At 39.0% G+C, this 25300-nt stretch overlaps 1 protein-coding gene across 3 annotated transcripts; it reads left to right on the top strand.

The window, feature by feature from the left end:
• The first annotated feature begins 197 nt into the window (after nt 1-197).
• LOC125374784 (complement C1q-like protein 4) lies at nt 198-25196 on the top strand. Of its 3 annotated transcripts, none has more exons than XM_048386373.1 (3): nt 250-300; nt 5475-5638; nt 24650-25196. In XM_048386373.1, the coding sequence occupies exons 2-3, from the start codon at nt 5596-5598 to the stop codon at nt 25075-25077; spliced, it is 471 nt and encodes a 156-aa protein (XP_048242330.1). In that variant the 5' UTR covers nt 250-300; nt 5475-5595; the 3' UTR covers nt 25078-25196. The 3 variants fall into 3 exon arrangements, with proteins under 3 accessions (XP_048242329.1, XP_048242330.1, XP_048242331.1); XM_048386374.1 differs by lacking the exon at nt 250-300 and adding an exon at nt 4357-4372; XM_048386372.1 differs by lacking the exon at nt 5475-5638 and having other exon boundaries at nt 198-300.
• The last annotated feature ends 104 nt before the right edge of the window (nt 25197-25300 follow it).

Raw genomic sequence — 25300 nt, 5'->3', positions numbered from 1 at the left:
GATCTTAGTGATACGCAGAGACGTTATACAACAATAGAACAACAGTTAGACTGGCTTGTTTTTAAGTATCCCAATACGACCGCGTGTTTCAAATAAAACTGACTACTCATGTTACCTTTACTCGCTAATGTTGCAGCGATTGTGAAACGTGGGGCCGAGGTGTGAACGACACAGTGTGAAGTGCAGTCTTGAATTACATTTGACACCCATACTCAATATAAGCCCCAGTGTATGACGCAGTAGGTAACACTCTAGAGATGACTCGATGCTCTATCTTCATTTTGCTGGTGACCCTTGTTGGTAAGTATAATGTTACATCATTTCACAATTTCTTTGCTGATCTGGGTTAGAGGGGTTGAGGTGAATGGTCACTGCTTCGAAACACATTTTTTTCTCTGCAATGAACCGTCAAATGTATTTTCATAACACATTCTTACAGGACATCCAGTATGTCCAACTTACAACGAGTTACTTTTTTACTATAATCGGGGGGAAACTGGAACAGTTTGGCACAGTATTCCAGTTGTATCACGTCGTGTAATAATAGTTACATTACTGGGGGAGTAGGGTTCACTGTGACCCACACACCATCTAGACATAAATGTGTATCCGTTCTTCTCATGTTACTAATTTTCTTTATTGTTCCGTTGGGGCTATACAATTTGTCTTTGCTTCGTTTTGGTGTTTCCAACATCGACATTATTAATGTGTTTATGCTTGCTTCACGTTTCTTTATTTACTAATTTCTTTCATAAACCATGCGTTTCTATTATTAGTAGTAGATTGATACCCAAAGATTAATACATGATCTACCCCCACAAAAAACCTGTTTTGAATGTTCTGGGACTGAGCAATTGATATAGGGGTGGGACAAGTGAGTATGGTTTTACCTCACATTTTAGCAATATTCCAGCAATATCACAGCGGGGGACACCAGAAATGGGCTTCACACATTGTACCCATGTCGGGAATCGAACTCGGGTCTTCGGCGTGACGAGCGAACGCTTTAACCACTAGGCTACCCGACCGCCCCAGGGGTGGGACGAAGGAAAGTGGGTGGCTGAAGGGAGTTTTGCAGGACTTGAAAGGAGACAAGCAATCTGTTTTCACAATACATTGTGTACGGCAAGCTGTCCTGATGTAATTATGATATAACATTCAGTTACCCAATCTCCCTACTTCATTTAATTTAAGAAATTTATTGGTGCTCAGGCCTTTCTGTTGGATGTCAGAGGGCGCGGCAATTTTCTCTTCGGCTGGGTATGGGAAATAATCCAAATTCATTCCGTGTGCACTTATTGGTTGTCAGCAACACAAAGTCCTTGTGGGATTCACAAAAATCGGCGGCCTGCGTCACCTTGGCTTTCTGCCTCTAAACGCTGAAAGCTAAAACGCTTCATACCTTCGTATATTATTTTCCATACCCAGCCGAAGAGAAAACTGATATATATATATATCTTCGTTTGTATAAGCTATATAAACAAGGGATTTTTTCAGGTGCATAAGCATTAAATATACAAAAACAGTCCAGATATCCGTGCTTGTCAAAACTACTTTATGCACACAAGATCTTTCGCCGCTCAACAGCTCTTCAGTTTAGGGAAAACGTAAACGTAGTCATAGGCGACGCACAGCAGCAGTATCTGTGGCGTCATAATGCCTATGACGTCAAAGTTATACTCAAGAGTAACTTATACGAAGCACTAAACAGCCTAAAATCTCATCCAAATGCTTACAAAATACAAGTACCATCAGTGTAACAAAATGTCACACACCTCGATGTGAAACTTGTCCAATAATAATTGAAAACTGAGAATTTCAATTTTGCGAAGATACATGTAAATTATTTACTGTCCAAAACAACATGAACTGCCGCAGTAAAGGTGTTATATATGTTTTAACATGTGCGGGATGTGGTGAGCATTATATTGGACAAACTGGTATGTACACAGACAGCAGTTCGTGATCCAAATGCACGTTGTATAAATGTAAGCAAACAATTTGATGATTGCGGGAGTAGCAATTTTACTGTCCTTCCGTTTTATGAATTGTTTAACAATCCCAAACATTTCCAAATGGAAAAAGAATAGATGTTCATTTGAAACCTAAACTTAATTCAAAAGTATAATTTTCAAAACCTCCCCATGAAGACCAATGTGTATTTGTGCTCTCACACCATAATGTATCACTCTATTGTCACTGTTACGTCATAGGCATTATGACGCCATAAATACTGCTGTTGTTCGTCGCCTATGACTACGTTAAAGTTTTTATTATACATACACAAAGAATGAATGAAATCAAGTAAATCACAATGGTATGACATGCAGAATCAATATTGTCCAGTGAGATTAAATGACATCCCTTGAAAGTGTCAAAAAAAGGAATGACACCCAACGCATGTGCAAACTATGTGTTTAGGTGTTATGACAGAATGGGTTCATGTCGCTCATATTTTTTCTTTTTTAGTTATTGCATGCTAACACTGATCATGATATATCTTGATTTGACTTTACCTTAAATACTATAAATATATCATAAAAGTCTAAGCAAACTTCTGCTAAACCCTACGCGTTTTCTGCGATACAGAAAAATGGTATCTTTGACACCATCCGCATGCTGTGAGTAATTAAACCGAATTCGTGAGATTTTGCGTAAATTTTAAACGTTAACGTCAGAGTAACAGTTTCATTGGGCGTAAATGGCAAAATAGTGATGAAGATTACATTCATCACTGGAAATCAGTCATGTCTGCATGTGTTGGTGAAAACAGTATGTCCTGCTGTCCTGTCCTGTCCTGTCCTGTTACTTGTAACATCCACCACCCACACAAATGTTCATTTTAAAAAAGCTGATCGTTTGTTGTCTGCTGTCCACGCCGCGATGTCCAGCCACAGGGCAGCGGCTTAAAAACAATCGAGTCTGGACCAGACAATCTAGTGATCAGCATCACCAAGCATGACCACGCGACGATGGGTAAAACATATAAATTTTAACTTTCAAAATCGGAAACATAATTTACAAAATAGTTTGAGACTGTCTCCTTGTCTGTGACATGAAATGGCGGGAGTTGCCCACCTTTGTTTCACGCCTCAGTTCATCGTTTCAGTTTTAAATCTTTACAGAGACTCTTGTGTCTATTGTTAGAGTGAAATGTGTGTTTGAATTGAAGCATGAAGACTGACGAAACGTGAAGTCATCGCTACTCACTCGCTACAAACAGTATTGATTTTTCGCGAGTCACCAGCTACTGTGCCAAGGAGCGGTAAATGTTCTTGTTTTCGATACAGGTAAACCTGTATACTATCTTGCCTTTTCAACTAGTCTGAGGCCGGGTCTCATGTGAGGAAGCGAACTAGGTGTTGTTGTGACGAGCTTTAAAGCTGAATATTTACACTACCACTGTTTTATCAGTGCGATGCGTATTGAACTGTCATTTCAAAACCATTCCATGAACGATATTCCTTTCTGATACAGATGACATCAAGAAGTACACACGGATGCAAATGCAATATTCTTATCCTGATAACAAAGCGACAAAACCCTTACCATGTCCAATAGAAATCTCTGCATAAAGCAGAGTCGATTGTGCGATTCCCACTATATCATGAGCATGTGTTTACGAATCTCTATCAAATAGTAATGATAACAGGTGTTCGCGATAAGGTAAATGTATCCTGTCCCATCGTCACATTCGGAAGTGTTTTCGGACTGTTTAATATAAAAATATTGCCTCTGGTTGCATGTATTAGAAGTAAAACTTAAATATTTAAGTAACACGATTAAACACATTTTACATGAAGAAGCGACGGTATGTGACGGACCACACCGATGCGAAGTTAAAATTTAAATCATTCACTTATACTTGAAGAAATGCATTACGTTTGTCTTCACATTACAAAACCCATAATAATAAGTCAGTCGTATGCTGAATTCAGCCTATTTATATTATTTCTATTTTTTATCAGAAACACTCAGCCAGGTGTAGTTTATCCAGGTTTTCCTACACACATGAAATCATTTATATTTTATGTTAATTTTTGTTTCTAATGTGAGAAATAACAATATCGTCCCTCACATCGGAAGTAAGAAATTGTAAACTCAGGTTTGACAGATATTTCCTAATTTGAAGAAGGGTCGTGAGCAAGATTAAAATAGTATGACACAAACAATTAAAATACAATAATGGCAATAGTTCCACTGGCTTGCTTTTCGTTATTCCAATATAACTGCTTCCACATTTCTGGATTAGACCACAACAGCTGTACACTAAACATATACTTACAGCTATAACCTTCTCGACTGCTCTGACAAACCAACTTCCCGAAGGACAGGGGGCACGGGTGGCCCAGTCGTCAAAGGCGCCGCGAAGGTATGATCATATGTAAGGATTTGTCCTTCAGGAGTGAGTGAGTGAGTGAGTTGGGTTTAACGCCGCTTTTAACAGTATTTCAGTTATATCACGGCGTGTCAGCTTAATGTGGGAGGAAAGCCCTAAGTGATGCAGGTCTCAGACGTTTACCACTTCGGTGAAACCCACGAGCACGGGTATGGTGCTGACAAACCTAGGAACAGCCGGGATTCGAACCCACAATCATATGTTTCTGCCGTGCCAAAGGGACGCAACTCTGCACATCGAATTGCGACGTATCAGACGACTGGGCCATCCGTGCCTCATGTGAAGCTCTGCCGCAACAGATACAGTATACTAGCCCCATATGTATGTGCGTGGATGACGGTTCTTTTTTGTCAGATCGTGTGAACAGACTCTGTTGTCAGCATGTTATATTAGAGGAGGTATGCATTTCATCTTAACAGGCGATCATACGACATGATAAAGTACCATGCATCCATCAAATATAATATCAGATATCCTCTAAACAATATGATTATCATATGCTCATCAAATCTGTTTTTATTCAGATCTTTAGCACTACATCTGGGAGCAAGTTTAATCATTGCATCAAAAATAACAAATTAACCGTTTCTATTAAATTCAAAACAGTAATCAAATTTTATCAAAAGTAAAAAGGAGTCATTACAATGTCAATACAGTACAGTACAGTTCATATACAGTACAATATATTAATCGTCGGACCATGATAGAAAAAAGTTTGAAATGATATGAAAGGTCAAGGCGTTTCACAGAAGGCGTATTTCTGTTTCCTGGTTTGTCAGTAACATTCAGTCAAGTATAGTTTAACGAGGTTTCCCTGCAAAAAAGTTGTCATTGTTGTTGTGATGTTACTTTATGTTTCTAGACAAACAAAAACAATATACCTTACATCTAAGGCTCGGCAGATATTTCGAAATTTCAAGAACTGCCGTGTACATTCTTATCTTAGTGATACGCAGAGACGTGATACAACAATAGAACAACAGTTAGACTGGCTTGTTTTTCAGTATCCCAATACGACCGCGTGTTTCAAATAAAACTGACTACTCATGTTACCTTTACCCGCCATATGTTGCAGCGATTGTGAAACGTGGAGCCGAGGTGTGAACGACACAGTCTGAAGTGCAGTCTTGAATTACATTTGACACCCATACTCAATATAAGCCCCAGTGTATGACGCAGTAGGTAACACTCTAGAGATGACTCGATGCTCTATCTTCATTTTGCTGGTGACTCTTGTTGGTAAGTATAATATTACATCATTTCACAATTTCTTTGCTGATCTAAGCCTCTGGGCTAGAGGGGTTGAGGTGAATGGTCATTGCTTCGAAACTTTCTTCTCTGAAATGAGCCGTGAAATGTATTTTCATAACACATTCTTACAGGTCATCCACCATGTCCAAGGTAAGAGGAGCCGACAATCTATTTTCACAATACATTCTGTACGGCAAGCCGTCCTGAGGTAATTATGATATAACCTTTTTCGAAAAAAACATTCAATTACCCAATCGCCCTACTTCATTTAATTTAAGTAATTTATTGTTGATCAGGCCTTTCTGTTGGATTAGAAGTCAGGTGGAACTTTTCAAGGCGCGACATTTCCTGTTCGGCTGGGTATGGGAAATAATCCAAATTCATTCCGTGTGCACTTATTGGTTGTCAGCACCACAAAGTCCTTGTGGGATTCACAAAAATCGGCAGCGTGCGTCACCTTGGCTTTCTGCCTTCAAACACTAAAAGCTAAAACGCTTCATACCTTCATTTAAATATACATTGGTTTTCTTCGTTTGTATAAGCTATATAAACAAGTGATTTTTTCAGGTGCATAAGCATTAAAGATACAAAAACAGCTCAGATTCTTGTGCTTGTCAAAACCCCTTTATGCACACAAGATCTTTCGCCGCTCAACAGCTCTTCAGGTGTATGGAAAACGTAAACGTAGTCTTAGGCGACGCACAGCAGCAGTATGTGTGGCGTCATAATGCCTATGACGTCACAGTTATACTCAAGAGTAACTTATACGAAGCGCTAAACAGCCTAAAATCTCATCCAAATGCTTACAAAATACAAGTACCATCAGTGTAACAAAATGTCACACACCTCGATGTGAAACTTGCTCAATAATAATTCAAGACAGAAAATTTCAATTTTGCGAAGATACATGTAAACTATTTACTGTCCAAAACAACATGAACTGCCGCAATAAAGGTGTTATATATGTTTTAACATGTGCGGGATGTGGTGAGCATTATATTGGACAAACTGGTATGTACACAGACAGCAATTCGTGATCCAAATGTACGTTGTATAAATGTAAGCAAACAAATTGATGAATGCGGGAGTGGCAATTTTAGTGTCTTTCCGTTTTATAAATTGTTTAACAATGCCAAACATTTCCAAATGGAAAAAAGAATAGATGTTCATTAGAAACCTAAACTTAATTCAAAAGTATAATTTTCAAAACCTCCCCATGAAGATCAATGTGTATTTGTGCTCTCACACCATAATGTACCACTCTATTGTCACTGTTACGTCATAGGCATTATGACGTCACACATACTGCTGTTGTTTGTCGCCTATATATATATATTGTTCACAGGGTACTTTAACATTATTACTCCTGTCCCCTCCCTCCTCAAATCGACAGCGCATATGTTACACAGTCGTGTTGTCTGAAGATAAGGAGTCATCGTTATCTATCAGTGCGTGATAGCCGCGTGTGTACTTCATTGCCATCAAGTGTGCTTCGTGATTGTTGCCTCCTCTGTGCGTCAGTTGCGGGAAACACCTGTCACATCAGACATCACACTTTCTCAACGACCACCGGAAAAATGAAGATACGCTTCTACCAACCATGAATAAAGATGACATTCATGTCCGTCAAGTGTATTATTCCGTAATAGCGCTACATTTTTTGGTTTAGTTTTAGTCTCGTTTTTTTTCCTTTTTTGCCCATGTATGTCCTATTTGCAGTTCGCTGTACATAAACTGAACAGCATTAAAAACGCACCAGCAATAAATCTTTAAATAGTACAAAAACAACTTGAGCAATGACCGATTTTAATTAGAACAGACATAGACGGATTATTAAGAAAGACGACAAAGGAAACAGGAATAGAAAACAGTTGTCGCATCATACCAAAAGACGTTAAAAGATGGAACTTGTTGTTACCCTGTCTGGCGCTTGGCATTAAGGGGCTAAAACAAGGACTGGTCGGCTCGGAGTCAGTATACTGTGTCTGAGTGGGGTATTCATGTTAAACTGCGGCATGGTATCTCAGTGGGCTAGCACTATATATCGGCATCAGTCCGGACTAGTACAAGCACACACACACACACACACACACACACACACACACACACACACACACACACACACACACACACACACACACACACACAAGTCGCTATATAAGTGCAATAATCTTGGACGCGACGTTTAACCCCATTTCAACCTCAGTGGGCTAGCACTATATATCGGCATCAGTCCGGACTAGTACAAGCACACACACACACACACACACACACACACACACACACACACACACACACACACACACACACACACACACACACACACACACACACACACACACACACACACACACACACACACACACACACAAGTCGCTATATAAGTGCAATAATCTTGGACGCGACGTTTAACCCCATTTCACCTCACCTCACCTCGGGTGACAGGGCTGGCCAAGGAAGCAGAGGCACATTATTGTTCGATAGGTATTGTGTTGAAACACATGTTGTGTGCGCTTTCGCATTATCTTGCTGGAAGGTGTGCATATCCTGGTGCTGTTGAGAGAATGGGATGACGTGATTTGCCAATATGTTATTCCTCTAGTAAAGGGCATTAACTCTTCCACGACAAACACTGAACTCTGTTCGATGGTTATGGCTGATGCCGCCCCACAGCATGACACTCCCTCCCCACCATCAATCTGTCTGTTCAACGCAGTCATTGTGGTAACGTTCTCCACGTCGACGCCACACTCGCAGTCGACCGTCAAATGGGACTCATCAGAGAACAGCACACCATGCCACTGCCGCAATCTCCAATGACGATGCCTTTTTGCCCAACGCAGACGTTCATTTTGATGTCGATCAGTGAGTATGGGTCCAACATATGGACGTCGAGCACGTAGCCCTTCTGAGCGGAGACGTCGACGTACGGTGTCAGCGCTGATCAAACCCCGTCGGCCTTGTAGGGTTGCTGCAGTCCTGGTAGCCGGAAGTGTACGATCACGAAGATGCCGACGAACAATATGGCGATCTTGACGTGGTGTAGTTACACGACGTTGACCCGGACGTGGTCAATCTCTGGTGGTTCTTGTCTGTTGGTATATGCTCAGTAGCATGAGGACTGTTGAATGATGACATTGAAATCGTTGTGCAACGACTCTACTTGGCGTACCAACTTGAAGCATGCCCAAGACACGTTAGTAGTATAGGTAATGATGGTTCTGCCGCAACTCCACTGGAGCAGGATTCATATACCTATACTGCTACTACAGGAGGAATTTTTTATGCCAAAATGATGATGCGATTTAATGATAGTCATAAGATTAAGTTAAATTGGCTCTAGGTGGAGTCAATTATATAAATTTTTATAGGTAATGATGGTTCTGGACCACTACCAATACCTGGGGCCAATCATTGCTTTAGATGAGTCTAAATGGTAATAAAAATATTCTTTATTATTTTTATCGATAAAGCGATATTCAACATTTTTATTAAGTTCTTCGTTCATTTTACTAGGAGACCAGACTATATAACTACACTCTTTTTGTAAATTGATAAGAAACAATCGATAACCGTATTTGGTTGGTTTGACATCACTGATATAATAAAAACCTTGTGGTAATTCTTTCCATTGAATAGCTTTCTCCATTATTATATATTTATGTTAGCATTTGTCTAAATGTAATCACACGATAGTAAACAATCTATTTTTAATCTCCAACCAGTTCTTTGGTTTTGGCACGGAATAATTGACGCGCTTGTTGCCTCCCCTCTTCTATGAACTTTTTTTTCTCGTCTTCGCTAATACCACTGGTCTTACGAGATTTTGATCGAATCTCCTGCTTCATTTTATTGTATTTGTTGAGTTCCGACAGCACTAAACGAAACTCATCCTCGGATATCTTACAATCGGCCATTGCTGTCGAAATATGATCCTCGATGCTGTTCAACTTTGCTTCGGCGAGTATCCGAATACTATCGTGTTTTAATGCTTTCTTTTGTAACCTACGAGAAATGAATTTTATCGCTATTCCTGCCAGTCCCGAGACTCCAGCGGTTATTTCCATGCCGAGCACGATAGGCGCGGCGATTATAGTTGATAGTAAACCGATACCCGCTACACCGAGTCCCATGCTAGCCGCTACAAGAGCGGTGTCAACTCCGTCCAGAGCATTCACGGCTCTGCGATACTTTTTATACAATCCAAGTCTCAACTCCCTCTCCTTCCCTATTCGATGTTTTATGTCGCTTATTTGATGTAATCGAAATCCATCAACGGTATCCATCTTTTCAAATGCTTCATTGAGCGCCGGATATAAACTCATAGTGTATATAACGATCATATAATAGTCTTTAATTGGTCTTGCTTAAATGTTTTGAGACTATACATCAACCTTATCAAATGTATATTATACGGCAAGAATATCTTAGAAAGAGAAATACTGTCACTTTTAATAATTTGGACCCCCTCGAGGGTTGCAACGGGCGATGCTCCGATATGAATAATACTGCAACGTTGACGTTGGTGTTTCTTTAGCCATTTAATCGATAGACCTGGTAATATTTCGAAGGCATCTTCCGGTGCATCTCCGAACAAGACTTCAATAATAAGCGTAGAAAGATTAGGTATTGCACTCAAGTTATCTTTAATATCTTCGAATTCAGTAACCAAATTTAAAGTAACATTTTTTAAGGCCGGACGACTATATATCATATGACCTGGGTTTTCTGGCAGGGGGGTAACTAACACACTTTTTCGTTTTGATGGGATATAAGCCGCGAGTACGATGCCACTATTTATTATCTTAGTTAAATTATGTCCCTTACCCATCATCACATAAGGTGGGGTAATGACGATATTCAGTAGCCACTCGATGTTTGCTTCAACCATAGTCCATTTATTATCGTCGTTGTGAGTAATATTGTACGAAGTGTTTTTAATGAGTCTACTAACGTCGACATCGCTTAAATCTTCTAGATTACCCGTGAATGTGACTTCTTTCCGCTTGTATACATTATCGTGTAAGTGTAAAGCGTATAACTTACCATTGTAACCAGGTTTATCAAATCCTTCTGTGTCTCCGAGATCAGAAAGCGCAATTGTATTACATTGTCTTACTGTTCCAGGGCCTGATGCATCAACCATTATTTTTAATATGGAGTGTTACACTTAAGTATCCTATATGTACAGGTTGATGTTTTATATCTAATACAGAAATTTTGAGGTCTGAAATAATACCACACTTCAATTTTTTATATTGTAATGATGAGAAAGATTCCATTCTACCGCTATTATATTTTTCATTTTTCACTGGAACACTTCTGAGCAAAGTTGAAGGACTTTCTAGTTGAATATTATTTGTCGTACTGATTTGATCAAGATGGATACACAACTCTTTATAGGGAACTAAATCGGACAATGTCTCTCCATCAAATGTTGCCTTGAATATTGATAAAATTCCGCGTGTAAATCCAAGTGTAGCTGATAAGTTCCCTACAATCCGTACACCTTTTTCTCCAGTGTCGAATTTCAACATTCCATTGGACTCATTTTGTGTTAGACTAATTCTATTAGACTTAAAAATTTCATCATTGAGTGAGCATACGCTGTAATACCCATCAGGTATAATAATGAATTTTTCAATAATATTTTGTTCATCTAATATCCATATCTTATTATTACCTCTCGCAGCACTTATATTGGTCCACAGTGGGTAATATGTTACGTCGCATAGAGCGATTTCGAGTTGTCCATCCGAGTTATCGATAGTATGAAGCAGTTCAATAGACTGGCCATTTGTTATTCCCGGGAGTGTAACATACATATTAAATATACAATGATACTATATCATAACTTAAATATGGAATCAACCATTATATAATATGGAGTGTTACACTTAAGTATCCTATATGTACTGGTTGGTGTTTTACATCTAATACAGAAATTTTAAGGTCTGAAATAATACCCCGCTTTAATTTTTTATATTGTAATAACGAGAAAGATTCCGTTCTACCGCTATTATATTTTTCATTTTTCACTGGAACACTTCTGAGAAGAGTTGAAGGACTTTCTTGTTGAATATTATCCGTCGTGCTTATTTGATCAAGATGAATGAACAACTCTTTATAGGGAACTAAATCGGGTAATGCACTAGGTACAAACATTCTTACGTCAGGAGATAATGTTGTTTCTCTTCCCAATCCAAGTGTGTATGCTAAGTTCTCACCAATAAGTATTTTTTCGTTTCCATTGATGATTTTCATTGTCCAATTCGACTCATTTTGTGTGATACTAAATTTAATAGTATTTAAAAATAAAAATTCCATATCATCCTTAAAATAATCATTGAGTGAGCTTATGCTGTAATACCCATCAGGTATATTAAAAATTCTATTAATTCTATTTTGGTCATCTATTATAAATATCTCATTATTTTTTCTCGCAGCACTTATATTGGTCCACCGTTGGTAATACGTTACATCACATAGAGCGACTTCGAGTTGTCCATCCGAGTTATCGATAGTATGAAGCAGTTCAATAGACTGACCATTTGTTATTCCAGGTAGTGTAACATACATATTAAATATACAATGATACTATATCATAACTTAAATATGAAATCGAGATACATTACTAATCAATCGATTATAGTAACTGCCTCTGGTGCTGAATTTTTCGTTAAATTCCCAGATATCTTTGAAAATTACAGGGTCACGGCAACTAGCGATAAAATGGTGCACGATTGGTTTCACAACCCGATGCAATTTTGGCAGAATCAGTTAAACTTTGCCATATGGTGTGCCACAACGGGATGTGGTGTATCTGTTAATGCCCCAGGATTTATGCTAAATAAGTCTGTTTTATTATTTCACGTGTATTATCAGATTAGACGTATACTTAAAGAAATTAGTGCTCCATTACCGCAGGATCGAGCGTGGAATTCCACAAATAATAATTATGATAGGTCCGCGTATGAGCGTATTTGTCAGGAATTTAATATTTCTACGAGTAAAGATTGACGTATTAAAGGAGCAAACCATGGTCTAGGTGTTCCGTACAGCGGACAAAGAACTGTTAAAGAAGTCAGCGATGATTTAGTTAAAAAAACTCATCGACCATTCGATCCATTTAAATTCTTACAGAAAGACAATCTTTTTGTAAGATTGCATAATCTTAATCATGGCTGGGAACTTTCGAGTAACGATTGGAGAGGTTCCCTTATGAGTTTTAAGGGTGGTTTGGCTTATATTGTTACAAAATTTATACAAATGAACGATACCGCAAACGCTTGGAATGAATTTCTTAATGATAAAACGGAAAATAATTTTACTAACCCAGGATTTGTAAGATTTAATGAATCGATAAGAACTTATGTATGGGCAATTCTCGGTGCACAATCGCAAACACGAACATCCATTATCGGTACTGGGACGGCGCTCGATGCACAAAAACAGTTTGTCGCAAACGTGGAGGACGCCATTAATTCACCAGTTGACATACCATCGTCTATAAAGCGTTTTCAAGATGCATTACAGTACGCTCAATCCAAAGTGGACTTCGTTTATGCGCCGGGACTATACATGTCTCCGAGTAATATGGAACTTAAGATCGGTCAAGTGATAGGCTATAATAATAAAATTGTTATCGCTACCGATCAACAAAAACCAGGTATAAATTCAGATATTAACGTCGAATTAATAACGCAAACGATCACGGGCGAAAAAGGAATAGTCAAGCCGAAAACACCAACTATCGCTCAACCATCTTTTATCGATCAACCATCTACTCACGCACAAGTACCACCGCATATTGAGGCTAAAAATCAACAACATATCGATGAAAAAACAGCGCTTGTAGTGGGTGGAGTCTCGGTTGGCTTACTCATGATTTGGTTAAATAGTTCTTAGCGAACACGTACAACAGCCCTGCAATTGCTACGATCAACCCCCACAAGTTTTGACTAAGCCAAGTGGTGGTCTTAGCTAATAAATTCAATAGCCAGGAGCAACACTCCCTATTATACCGGGAAGTGCGGCCGCGGCTTTCTCAGCGAGCTTTCCCAGTGCTGAACCTAATGCTTTTAAATGCTTTTTTATCCACTCTTTAATACCATTTTTATCGCTAGGCGGTGTACCTCCACCTGTACTACCACCTGTTAATGAGAGAGTCAAAGTCGATATAATAAATCCCAACGCGGTTAAAATACTGGCAATGGTTATTCCCTGTTCTCTGAACAATGTTTTAATTTTATCGGCCAGTGTAGTGTCATCGTTGAGAACTTGATCGATAGTTTCTCGAATACGACTGATTTGCGAACGAAGTGCCTTTCTATTACTGGAAGCTGCTTCGAGGCGGGCTGATCTTTCGTCTTCTAAGTTACGTAATCTTTCTGCTACGCGGCGTCTACTGAACTCATCACCCACCTGTTCGAGTTTTGTTTTCTCTTGAGCTATATGCTTGTCGATTTCGGATATCTTGGCTATATTATTGATGAGTTCTCCCCGCATTGTTCACATTGCCTTGTCAAGACCTCGTAATTCCCTAATACTGAACTCTGAATATGGTGATACACTGACCGTGGAATTATCGTAATAGGTATCTAAGATTTCTCCGAGTCCGTTCGAGGCCACGTTAGAGGCTTCTTCCAAATCATCTGTATTACCGAGTTCAGTACGCACGGTTCGAAGAACCTTAGTAGTCTTCGCGGGAAGTTTTGCTCGTCCGTATTCTACAAAACCTAATTTATCACGAACAAACTCGCGACTATGTTTACCAGCTATAGTAGACAAGGCTAGGGGCTTACGAGTACTATAATGCATAAGATCAATATGCGGAGAGTCACGCAGTCGCAATATTCCTTTACTATCTAGCATAAACTTTGAATACTCACGACCTATTGGGATAACATAATTTTTATCATCTTTTAAGGCATCGTAATAATCATTGACGGTTGATTGTAAAATTTCATCGTTAAGATTCGTGCCACCAAAGTTGGTTTCATCAGTACCCTCTACGTTTGGGTTATCAAAGTTATCAAATGTACTTAGATCTAAGTCATTATGTTCAAAATTAGCCATTTTTATATTAAACATAGGGTACATAATTTCAATATAAACAATGTCTTCGCAATACGGACGCAAGTTAAACCCACAACGTAGACTTCGAGATCCATTAGGGGTCAAGGCAATTCGTCAGTCTGTAACTATAACTAATAACCCTAGTACCATAGATCAGAATCAAACGCTTCTGGTTCGCTTTCCTAATCTCGGCGCACACGATGTGTTAGTTCCGGGAACTGTCCGACTAGCATTTACGATTAGTTTGACTTCTACAGACGTTAACAGAGAGCCCGTTCAGAACATAGGTTGTGCTATCGTTAAGAAAATCGCGATTAAAATTAGCGGTAATGAGGTTTTGAGTATCGACGATAGCGATGTATACTATTGCTACATGGATCTCTGGAGAACGGATAAAGAGCGGGAAAACTTACAGTACCAAAGGTATTTGTAATAAGAACACATTGAGACTGCGCGTGGGTGCTGAAAATGGTGTTGATACCAACGAAAAAGATAAGGCCGTTGCCGACGCATTAGGTAACAGATTCTATGTTCCCTTAGACTTTGAATTACTAGATTCCCACATGCCCTTTTATCAAGCATCCCTAGGCGATAGGTTAGAATACGAACTCACTTTTAATGACTACGGTAGAGTAATCAGATCTGCTAATGATGATGCTAGCTATTCCATTGACAATATATCGCTGGAGTACGATATGATAACGGATCCCGAATTAGCCAGACAAATTCGTAACCAGTATACCGGAAGTTTAGCCATTTTGTACGATCGCGTGCTTCGACACCGAAAGATCACGAGGGACAAAAAAGATACGATGTGGAATATCAATCTAAACGTTCCCACGAGGTCGTTGAAGGGTATTTTAATGTTGTTCGAGGACCCCTCCGATGCGTTTAAAAGAAATACCGAGAAGTTTTACAATCCCAAGATTACAAAAGTAGAATTGACTATCGAGGGCGTTCCTAATCAACTATATAGCCAAGGAATGCTAGCTTATCACCAGTGGGATGAGATTAAAAAACTTCCTTCTATAAAACGCTCCCCGGAAGTTAACGCGGTCGTGAAAGATCTGTCTCTCGGGAGTGTATCGATGGGTGAATACCTCACCACGAAGTACGCGCTATGGCTCGACATGCGAACAACGGACGATGACCAATTACACGGCAGTGGGAGGAGAATAGAAAATGCTAGCGAGGGTGCCACCATACAGATAACGAAGCTTCAGGAAGCGGCTGGTAAATTAAACATATATTTGTACGTGATTATGGATGCGCAACTTAATATACAGAATGGGAGATTCGTGCAAGCAATCTATTGATAATCTTTTACCTTAAGATCCGCACTGCGCTATCATATGCGGACAAACGGGCTGCGGAAAAACAGCTTTTATTCTAGATATTTTAGAAAGTCATTATCGGGACGTTTTCGATCATATTATTATTCTGTGCCCGACTATAAGCGTTAATAAAACCTACTTATCGAGATATTGGGTAATGAATGACGACGGGGTACACAGAGTCGATCCGGGCGATCGTTTACAAGACTGCCTCCGAGTATGTCACGAAAAATACAAAGGAGAATCGACCCTTTTCGTAATAGACTCCTGTAGTGCGAGTAAAGAACTCACAAAAAAGAAAGATATGCTTTCGTATTTAGCATTCTCCGGTCAGCATACTCAACATAGCGTTTGGGTACTTACTCAAAAATACAACTCTGTACTGAAAGATCTCAGAGAGCAGACCAAATGGGTAGCGCTTTTTCATTGCAAAGATCGAGATTCATTCGAGGAATGTTTACGCGAAAATGATGTCATTTATACCAAGGGCGAACGAGACAAAGTCAGAAAAGTGTTAGCGGCAACGAAGCACTGTAAACTCGTATTAAAAACCGATCAACCAGCTGCTTATGCAATTGCTTAGCAAATTATAGCAAAATTGTAGCAAAATGTAGCAAATTATAGCAAAATGTAGCAAATTGAACATTAGCGGTTAATATTACATAAAAATGTGGTTCGAAATCCTCATTCTTTCGCAACAGTTCATTATTACGGGTTGTATTGGATATGTCATATTATATTATGTTAGACTTAAATATCTCCTTAGGTATTACATTATGGAATGCGACGAACTCATCGAACAAATGCTCAAAGAATCTGATGTTGATAAATCTTTAGATAAATCTTTAGATAAACATAGAGAAAGACTTGCCGCTTTGGTAGCCGGTGGAAAATGTTCCCAATATTTGGAGGAAAATTATACCATCGAAAAAATTGATAACATGACCGACGAAGAGATTAAAAAACTGTACGCTCGTTACGAGTCTAGACTGGGAGCTACCATGACTAAAACGATAGGGTCTTCTATATTACAACTATACACAGTCGTAGCTAGTACGTTTCTCCCCATCCCGGCAGAACATCGCATGTATTTATGAGAATCTCTCGAGAAAGACCCATTCATCGAACACGCTATAAGCGCAGTGAGCTGTGAGTTTTATCATAGATTCGGAATGTTCTTAGCTCCGTTCACCACAGCTTTAATAACGGCTAGGTATTGTCAATTTAAACATACGTGCCCACTTAATAATATAAATGGAGACACAACAGATTGCGGAAACACAATCACAACAGGTGACACCACAGATTGTGAACGAGGAACCACAGATTGTGGAAACGCAACAGATTGCGGAACAACAAGTGAATGAGGAACCACCACCAGTGAATGTGAAAACAAAAAAACAACCCAGAGTTACTAAGAATCCTTTGAAAATAGCTGCAGGAAGAAAGGGTGGGCTGGCGCGCAAAGCAAAATTAATAAATAATTCAAATATTAATCCGATTAAAACATGGGCACTAGTAGGAGTTGCTGGTATAGCGGTTGTATGGTTCTTTTATAAGACCGGAGGAGAGAAATCGTCACCCCCGCCGCAACAACAAGTTCAATTAGAGGTTAGTCCTCATATAATGCTATAAGAAGCATGACTACTCCAGCTACAGACGGTAAAATGTTGGTAAACGCGACGTATCATTCAGCGGTGGTCACCGGCTTGGCCATTGGATATGCCCGTATGGCTAAAATGATTACTAAAGCCACACCTCCCAAGCTAGATTTTAATGGATATGACATACCAATGATGGTTCTGGATATTGGATTAGCTATGGCAACGAAGGATATGCTCATCAAACAAGGACTTATCCCGGAAGACATAATGAAGTAATTAAACATTTGAATATTTATATTCATATAAACATTTGAATATTTTATATTATTATACATATGGCATCAATTGCGATGATGGTCGGTGGAGCTATTGTTAATGCTCTAGCTTTTTCGGGGAGTAATTTTTTATTTTCTAGTATGAGAGGTTCGGAGCAGAAAAGACATAATAAAGCTTTAGAACAATACCAAGCAGCCCAGTTACAATATACACAGCAGAGAATGAAGAGATTAGACTTTATTCATGAACAACTGATTAAGGAAGGACATTCAATTCAAACGTTTAAGGATGTTGAATCTGCCATGCACGAATACTTCCTCGTTTATGGGAAAAAACTAGACCCAATACCAAGACCAACAATGAGTCAGTTTTATACACCGTCAGAGGAACAAAAGAACCGAGAGATCACATTTATCATGTTGGGATTGACTTCTGTATTGATTTTCAGCTATACCATGCATAAGTCGGAGTGACAGCTGTGGATATGTATAATCAATATCTCGCAGTGTAGCTGTGATTTGCATTTAGACAAATGATATGATAGATGTATATACCATGAATAACTGCAAGTTTACACTCATGGGTAAAAAAACTCTATGTAACCGACGATGTGTTGATTTTTTTTACTGCGGGATACACAACTATTACATCAAGCGCGGAAACATCAACTATACGTGTTCTGTATGCGGGATAGGGGTCAAAGGTCGTTATTGTTTATGTAAGGAACACGGTGCTGATAGGGTCAGGAACCAGATTATTTATGCTAGGAAGAGAGATTACATCAATGAGAGGAATAGGTTGGGGAGAATATGTATTTAGATATATGAAAACAACCAATTAGACATTTGTCTCATTTTGCATATACCATTCAACCACAATGGTTTTTGTCAGAGAATTAAAAGCTATGGCAAAGCAAAGTGGACTGCGTGGATATTCTCGTATGAGAAAAGCTGAATTGATGGATTTACTCGGTTTGGAATACAACAGACCCCAGACTGTTAGAGAACTCAAAGTTCGAGCGAGAAACGGTGGGCTGAGAGGTTATTCTCGAATGAGAAGAGCTGAATTGATCGCTTTACTAGATAATAATCAACCTATTGATAATGATATTCAACATAATAATGATGATGATAATCAACAACAAGAATTAATATTTGTACCCACATCCGCCGGCGTTGGTAAATATCTAAGAGGTTGGAAGATGGATATTAATTCCAACATGGATGTTAACGATATTAAGCCCATCATATCGAGTAAAATTAACGAGGAATTAGATGATTTACATAGTATAAAATACCAGCTGACGATTAAAATGACATTGAGTAAAAGTAACACAGACGATAGCACCGAATATACCGAACCATATTTCCGTAGCAATCAAGAAGTTATAACCGAATCCGATACTATAAACTCATCATTAGATACATCAATTCAGAGGATACAGGAAACTTTAGAACGCTGGACTAATAGAGGTTCGGGTTGGGGTGTTGATAAAATCGATAGTTTATATTTAGATATAGCAAATTATATGCCTTTCAAAGGTGGATCTTATATAGATTTACCTCCGTATTATAAGAAGAAAAAAGCCATAATTAACGTAAAAAATAAATCCGATGACTGTTTAAGAATGATGATAAGATCTGCATTGTTCCCCGTAGATTCTAAAATTGCAAATAGACCTTCTAGCTATCTCCAAAACGATGGACTCAACTTCGATGGTATAGACGAACCTACACCAATATCACAAATTGATAAGGTAGAAAAGCAAAATAATTTAGCTATAAATGTTTTCGGACATTCTAAAGGAATTGTTGTACACAGGATAAGCTCCGCTGCGGAAAATATCCCCAGAATCAATTCATTTCTGATCGAAAAAGATGGTAAATATCATTATACGTGGATAAAGAGTTTAAACAGGCTACTATACGATCAAACAAAACATGCTAGAAAGAAATATTTCTGTGAAAGATGCCTGCATGGGTACAGCAGACAAGATCTATTAGAAGCGCATAAAGAAGACTGTAGAGGTGTTGGACAGAATGCTATCAGGATCGATATGCCTAAAGAAGGAAAAAATATATTAAAATTTGAACATTATTGTAATCAAATGCCAGTACCGTACGTAATTTACGCCGACTTCGAAGCGCTTATCAAACCCATAGAAAATACCAACCATAGCAATACTGATAATAGTTTTACGTACAAAACTCAAGAACATATTCCTTGTGGGTTTGGATATATAGTTGTAAGGTATGATGGGAAAACAAACCCGCCCGTGATTTACAGAGGTCCCGATGCAGCGGGAAAGTTCCTAGAATATCTACAAAATGAAGAGAGAATAATCAGGGAAAAATTATCGTGTAAGATACCCATGCGTATGACGAGGGATGATTGGAGGGCCCATAAGAAGTCAACGAGTTGCCACGTTTGTAATAAACCCCTGGATGGGGATTCCGTAAGAGATCATTGTCACGTCACGGGTAATTATCGGGGAGCCGCTCATAACGAGTGTAACTTGAAACTAAAAATGAATGCTCAAACAATACCCATCCCCGTTGTGTTTCATAACCTTAGGGGATACGATTCACATCTCATTATGCAAGCTATCTCGAAGACCGACGGCGGTTTAACGTGCATTCCTAATAATATGGAAAAATACATATCGTTCTCGTTGACTAAACCTATACATTATAGGGACAAGGATGGGAAATCTAGAACAAAGCAAAGTAATGGGCTTAGATTCATAGACTCTGTACAGTTTCTGTTATCTTCCCTGGACAATTTAGCTAATGCGAACAATCCCGATAACTTTGCGATAACAAATAAATATACCAATAAGATAACTCGTCATTTGTTGCTGAGAAAAGGTGTATATCCTTACGAATATATGGATGATTGGTCTAGATTCGAAGAAACTGAATTACCACCCCTCGAATCATTCTATAGTAACTTAACAGAATCTAGAATAACAGATGCCGATTATGAACACGCTCTGACGGTCTGGGATAAATTAGGTTGTAAGAATTTAGGCGATTATCACGATCTGTACTTAAAAACCGATGTACTGTTACTCGCCGATATATTCGAGATATTTAGAAAGACGTGTTTCAAACAATATGGCTTGGACCCGGCATGGTACGATTCCAGTCCCGGACTATCGTGGGATGCATTGTTGAAGAAGACCGGTGTAGAACTAAAACTACTCACAGATTACGATATGCACTTGTTTATTGAGAAAGGATTAAGAGGTGGTATATCGATGGCAGCTAAAAGGTATTCTAAGGCTAATAATAAATTAGTGGAAGGATACGATCCCAGTAAACCCGACACCCACATATTATATCTCGACGCTAACAATTTGTACGGATGGGCTATGAGTCAACCTTTACCCACGGGTGGTTTTGAATGGGTTGATGATATCGATAATATCAATGTTATTAATATCAATGTGAATGATGTGAATAAAGGGTACATACTAGAAGTTGACTTGGAATATCCAAGTTCGTTACATAAAGACCATAACAGTTATCCGCTAGCTCCCGAAAGATTAATGGTTAATAAAGATTGGATGTCGGAATATCAACGCTCCTTGATGGGTAATAGTAGGTTAGCTAACGTAGAAAAACTCGTACCAAATTTGATGGATAAGACAAAATATATAGTTCACTACAGAAATCTCCAGTTGTATCTATCGTTAGGTATGAAACTTAAGAAAATACACAGAGTTCTAAAGTTCGATCAAAGCCCTTGGATGGAGCCCTATATAAGGTTGAACACAGATTTAAGAAAGATAGCTACCAGCGATTTCGAAAAGAATCTATATAAGCTCATGAATAACTCGGTATTTGGTAAAACTATGGAGAATCTAAGGAAGCGTGTTGATGTTAAATTAGTCAGATCTAATGAGGAAGAAAGACTCAGGAAACTTATAGCCAGTCCGGCTTTTAACAGAAGCAAGATATTTGATAACGACTTAGCCGTGTTGCATATGCAGAAGAGTAATATAAAATTCAACAGACCGGTGTATGTCGGTATGAGTATTCTCGACTTGTCAAAACACTTAATGTATGACTTTTATTACAACGAACTTAAGAAGCAATACGGTGATAGATGCGAGGTGTTATATACCGACACAGATTCTTTGTTGATGGAAATACAAACCGAGGATGTGTATAAAGATATGGCAGAAAAAATAGATATGTACGACACGAGCGATTACCCTAAAGATAATCCACTGCACAGCGTAGTAAATAAAAAGGTGTTAGGTAAGATGAAGGATGAATGTGCTGGGACCCCTATAGCGGAGTATGTGGGATTAAGACCTAAGATGTATTCTATAAAGAAGTCTGATAATGGAGAGATAAGAAAAGCTAAGGGCGTTAAGAAGTATGTTGTAAAAAAGCATATCAAACATGAACAGTATAAAGAATCATTATTCAACGGTAGAACGTTCAAACACGAGATGAACTCTTTAAGAAGTTACGATCATAGGATATATGGATTAAGAATGAACAAGACATCATTATCCCCCTTAGATACAAAGAGATGGATTGATAATGATGGTGTAAATACCTATGCTTATGGTTATGGTGGTAATACCGTACCATCGGGAACTATGAACAACTCTTCTCGTACAAATGCCCTACCCGGTCCATCTTGAAGATAATAAAGAATGGGCTCTCCTTCTTTCGTAACCAATCGACTAATGTTATACGTCTTAAGGGACCATATGGGATCGGTTGCGCGACGTAGGGCTCCTTCGAGTTCACCGGGCTGGTATAAATATCTTACCCTTACTCTATCCGGAAGTTTTCGTTCTTTGCCTCTCCTCGGTGCTGAAGATTCGGAAGTCACGGATTTCATTTTAATAGCATCGGATGGTTTCTTCCCTATTAATCTCGTCACTTCATTATTCAGCGCTGATACAACGGCTGATAATCGTGTCACCCATTCGGTTGATCTCAATCGCTCGGATTTCATTTCGATCCCATACTGATAGCCAAACAAACGTTCCGCTAATGTCCTGTTAAATCTTTCGACGATAGCTTGACTGCGGTGGGCCTCTCTTTCACCACGGACGATTTTGACATCGTTCTTTGTTAACAGTTTAGTTACCGATCCCATAAACTCGCGACCGGGATCTACTTGAAATAGCTTAGGCCATTTTAGCGGTCCGCGTTTGTATATTCGACTCAGTGCATTAGCTACCTCTGTTGATTCTTTCGATGTTAATGGCTCAGCCTCTTTGTATCGACTAGCCACATCCACAACGGTTAAAGCGTATTTATACGTTTTGCGTTTTACCTTATCGTGGGGAAGAAACAAGAGGTCAGCCTGATGAACTTCATTCGTTGTAAAAATATCAAACTTCTTCCTCGGTATATAACGCGGTGCCGGTAAGTATATCTGCCACATCGCTTGTTTCTTTAACCAATCCTTGGCCACATCTTTAGATACCTTAGCCGCGGTGGCTAATTTTTTTATTGCTCCTACACCTTTCCAATATCCTCGTGGGCTATAGTAAATTTTATCCATTATTAATTAATATTGATATTTCTTTTAAAACGACTTTCGTTGAATCACATCATCATTTTTATACTAATAGAAGCAATGATTGGCCCCAGGTATTGGTGAGCTAGAGCCAATTTAACTTAATCTTATGACTATCATTAAATCGCATCATCATTTTGGCATAAAAAATTCCTCCTGTGGTAGCAGTATAGGTATATGAATCCTGCTCCAGTGGAGTTGCGGCAGAACCATCATTACCTATACTACTCACGTTCACGTTCCTCTGCTGTTAATCTTAGCATTTCTTGTGTCAGTACCCTTTACGTCTGCAGCAACAAGTGATGTGGCTTTTAAAAGTCTGTCTTTTATAGCCCTATTTTGCATGCTTCCCGTGAAACAAAACACGTTTTCCATGATGTGCACGCAATTTGTTGCGTTTTGGCGATGTCGGTCACCAAAATATTTAGGAATGTGTTTCGACAAGCTGTTCTTCTTTATGTTTCGTCCAGAACGTCGTATGTTACTCATTCACTTATATATTTACATATGACTTAAGCCCGGATAAAAATACATCCATTTTCATGGTGGTGTGTTTTCAATGCTGTTCAGTATATGTTATAGCTTGCGTGTGTCTGTATGCATGTATGTATGGTTGAGCTTTGGATTTCATGTGAATCAAAATCTTCCTCTTGTTATTTTCACCCCCAATATCATTTTCACAACATGTGACAGGGTGCGTGGCATATGTATTTATGACTATGAAAATAGATCTTAGCATATGTATTTATGATCCTGTATTTTGAAATGCATGCCTAAATCGTGCAGAACCAGATGCACGCCTACCATAATCCTATATTGCACTGACACCTATGTGCTGTATAAACATCCCTGTAAGTAACACTTACGGAGATGAGCTGATTCTGTACCTCCATTTGGTGGACGGTCCTTACTGATAAATATAACTCAAATTCAAATTGTGCTACGAACATGCATAAGTCATTTCTATTTACGATATGTCGCTTTATCCGTTCCTGACAATGTCGCATGAATAAAAAAAAGAATTTAATATTTAGTTTTTTTTAAGACAGAAGCGATAGTCTTTTTCCTTTATATGTGACGGTGTTGAAGGGGTTTACCAAATTAAAACTATTCACCTGTTAGATGACTATAAGTAACAATGAACACATTTCTTTCAGCTGTGGGTGGTGAGAGCTTCTACCAGCTTGCCTTTTCAGCAGGCTTTGGGCGCGATGTTACCTTTGCTCAAGGACGAGTCATTGTCTACGATCAGATCCTCCTCAACACTGGAAACGTCTATAACAGGACCATGGGCATATTTTATTGTCCCCAGAGTGGAGTGTACGCATTTCATTTCCATGTTATGTCTCAATATGGTAAAGAGGCATACCTGCAGCTCCATCACAACCACAACAAAGTAGCGAGCGCCTATTGTTATCCAACTCGTCACACGGCTTCAGGGAACTCCGCTATTCTTCATCTGAAGACTGTCGACCAGGTGTGGGTGGAAGCAGCAAGGACTGCATATTTGCATGGGACTGCAGCCAACAGTTACACTACATTTTCTGGTTACCTCATCTCCCCTTCGTTCGATGTAAAATGTTAGTAGTCCAAGATGATGCTACAACATGTGCTCATTGTGTCCGAAATGTCGAAAGTGTATCACACAGAGCACACAACCATGTAAAGATCTTGAATCAGAGATACAATAAAGCATGATATGTGTGCGGCGTATGTTATTGCTAAGGTCTTCGGCCCGTGAAGATCCGGGGTAGAATAGGTCTTCAGCAACCCATGCTTGCCGTAAAAGGCGACTAACGGGATCGGGT

Source organism: Haliotis rufescens, unplaced genomic scaffold, assembly GCF_023055435.1.
Source record: "Haliotis rufescens isolate VD_foot unplaced genomic scaffold, xgHalRufe1.0.p SCAF_6, whole genome shotgun sequence".
NCBI classification, from domain to species: Eukaryota; Metazoa; Mollusca; class Gastropoda; order Lepetellida; family Haliotidae; genus Haliotis; species Haliotis rufescens.
This window is presented reverse-complemented; position numbering and strand designations above follow the sequence as displayed.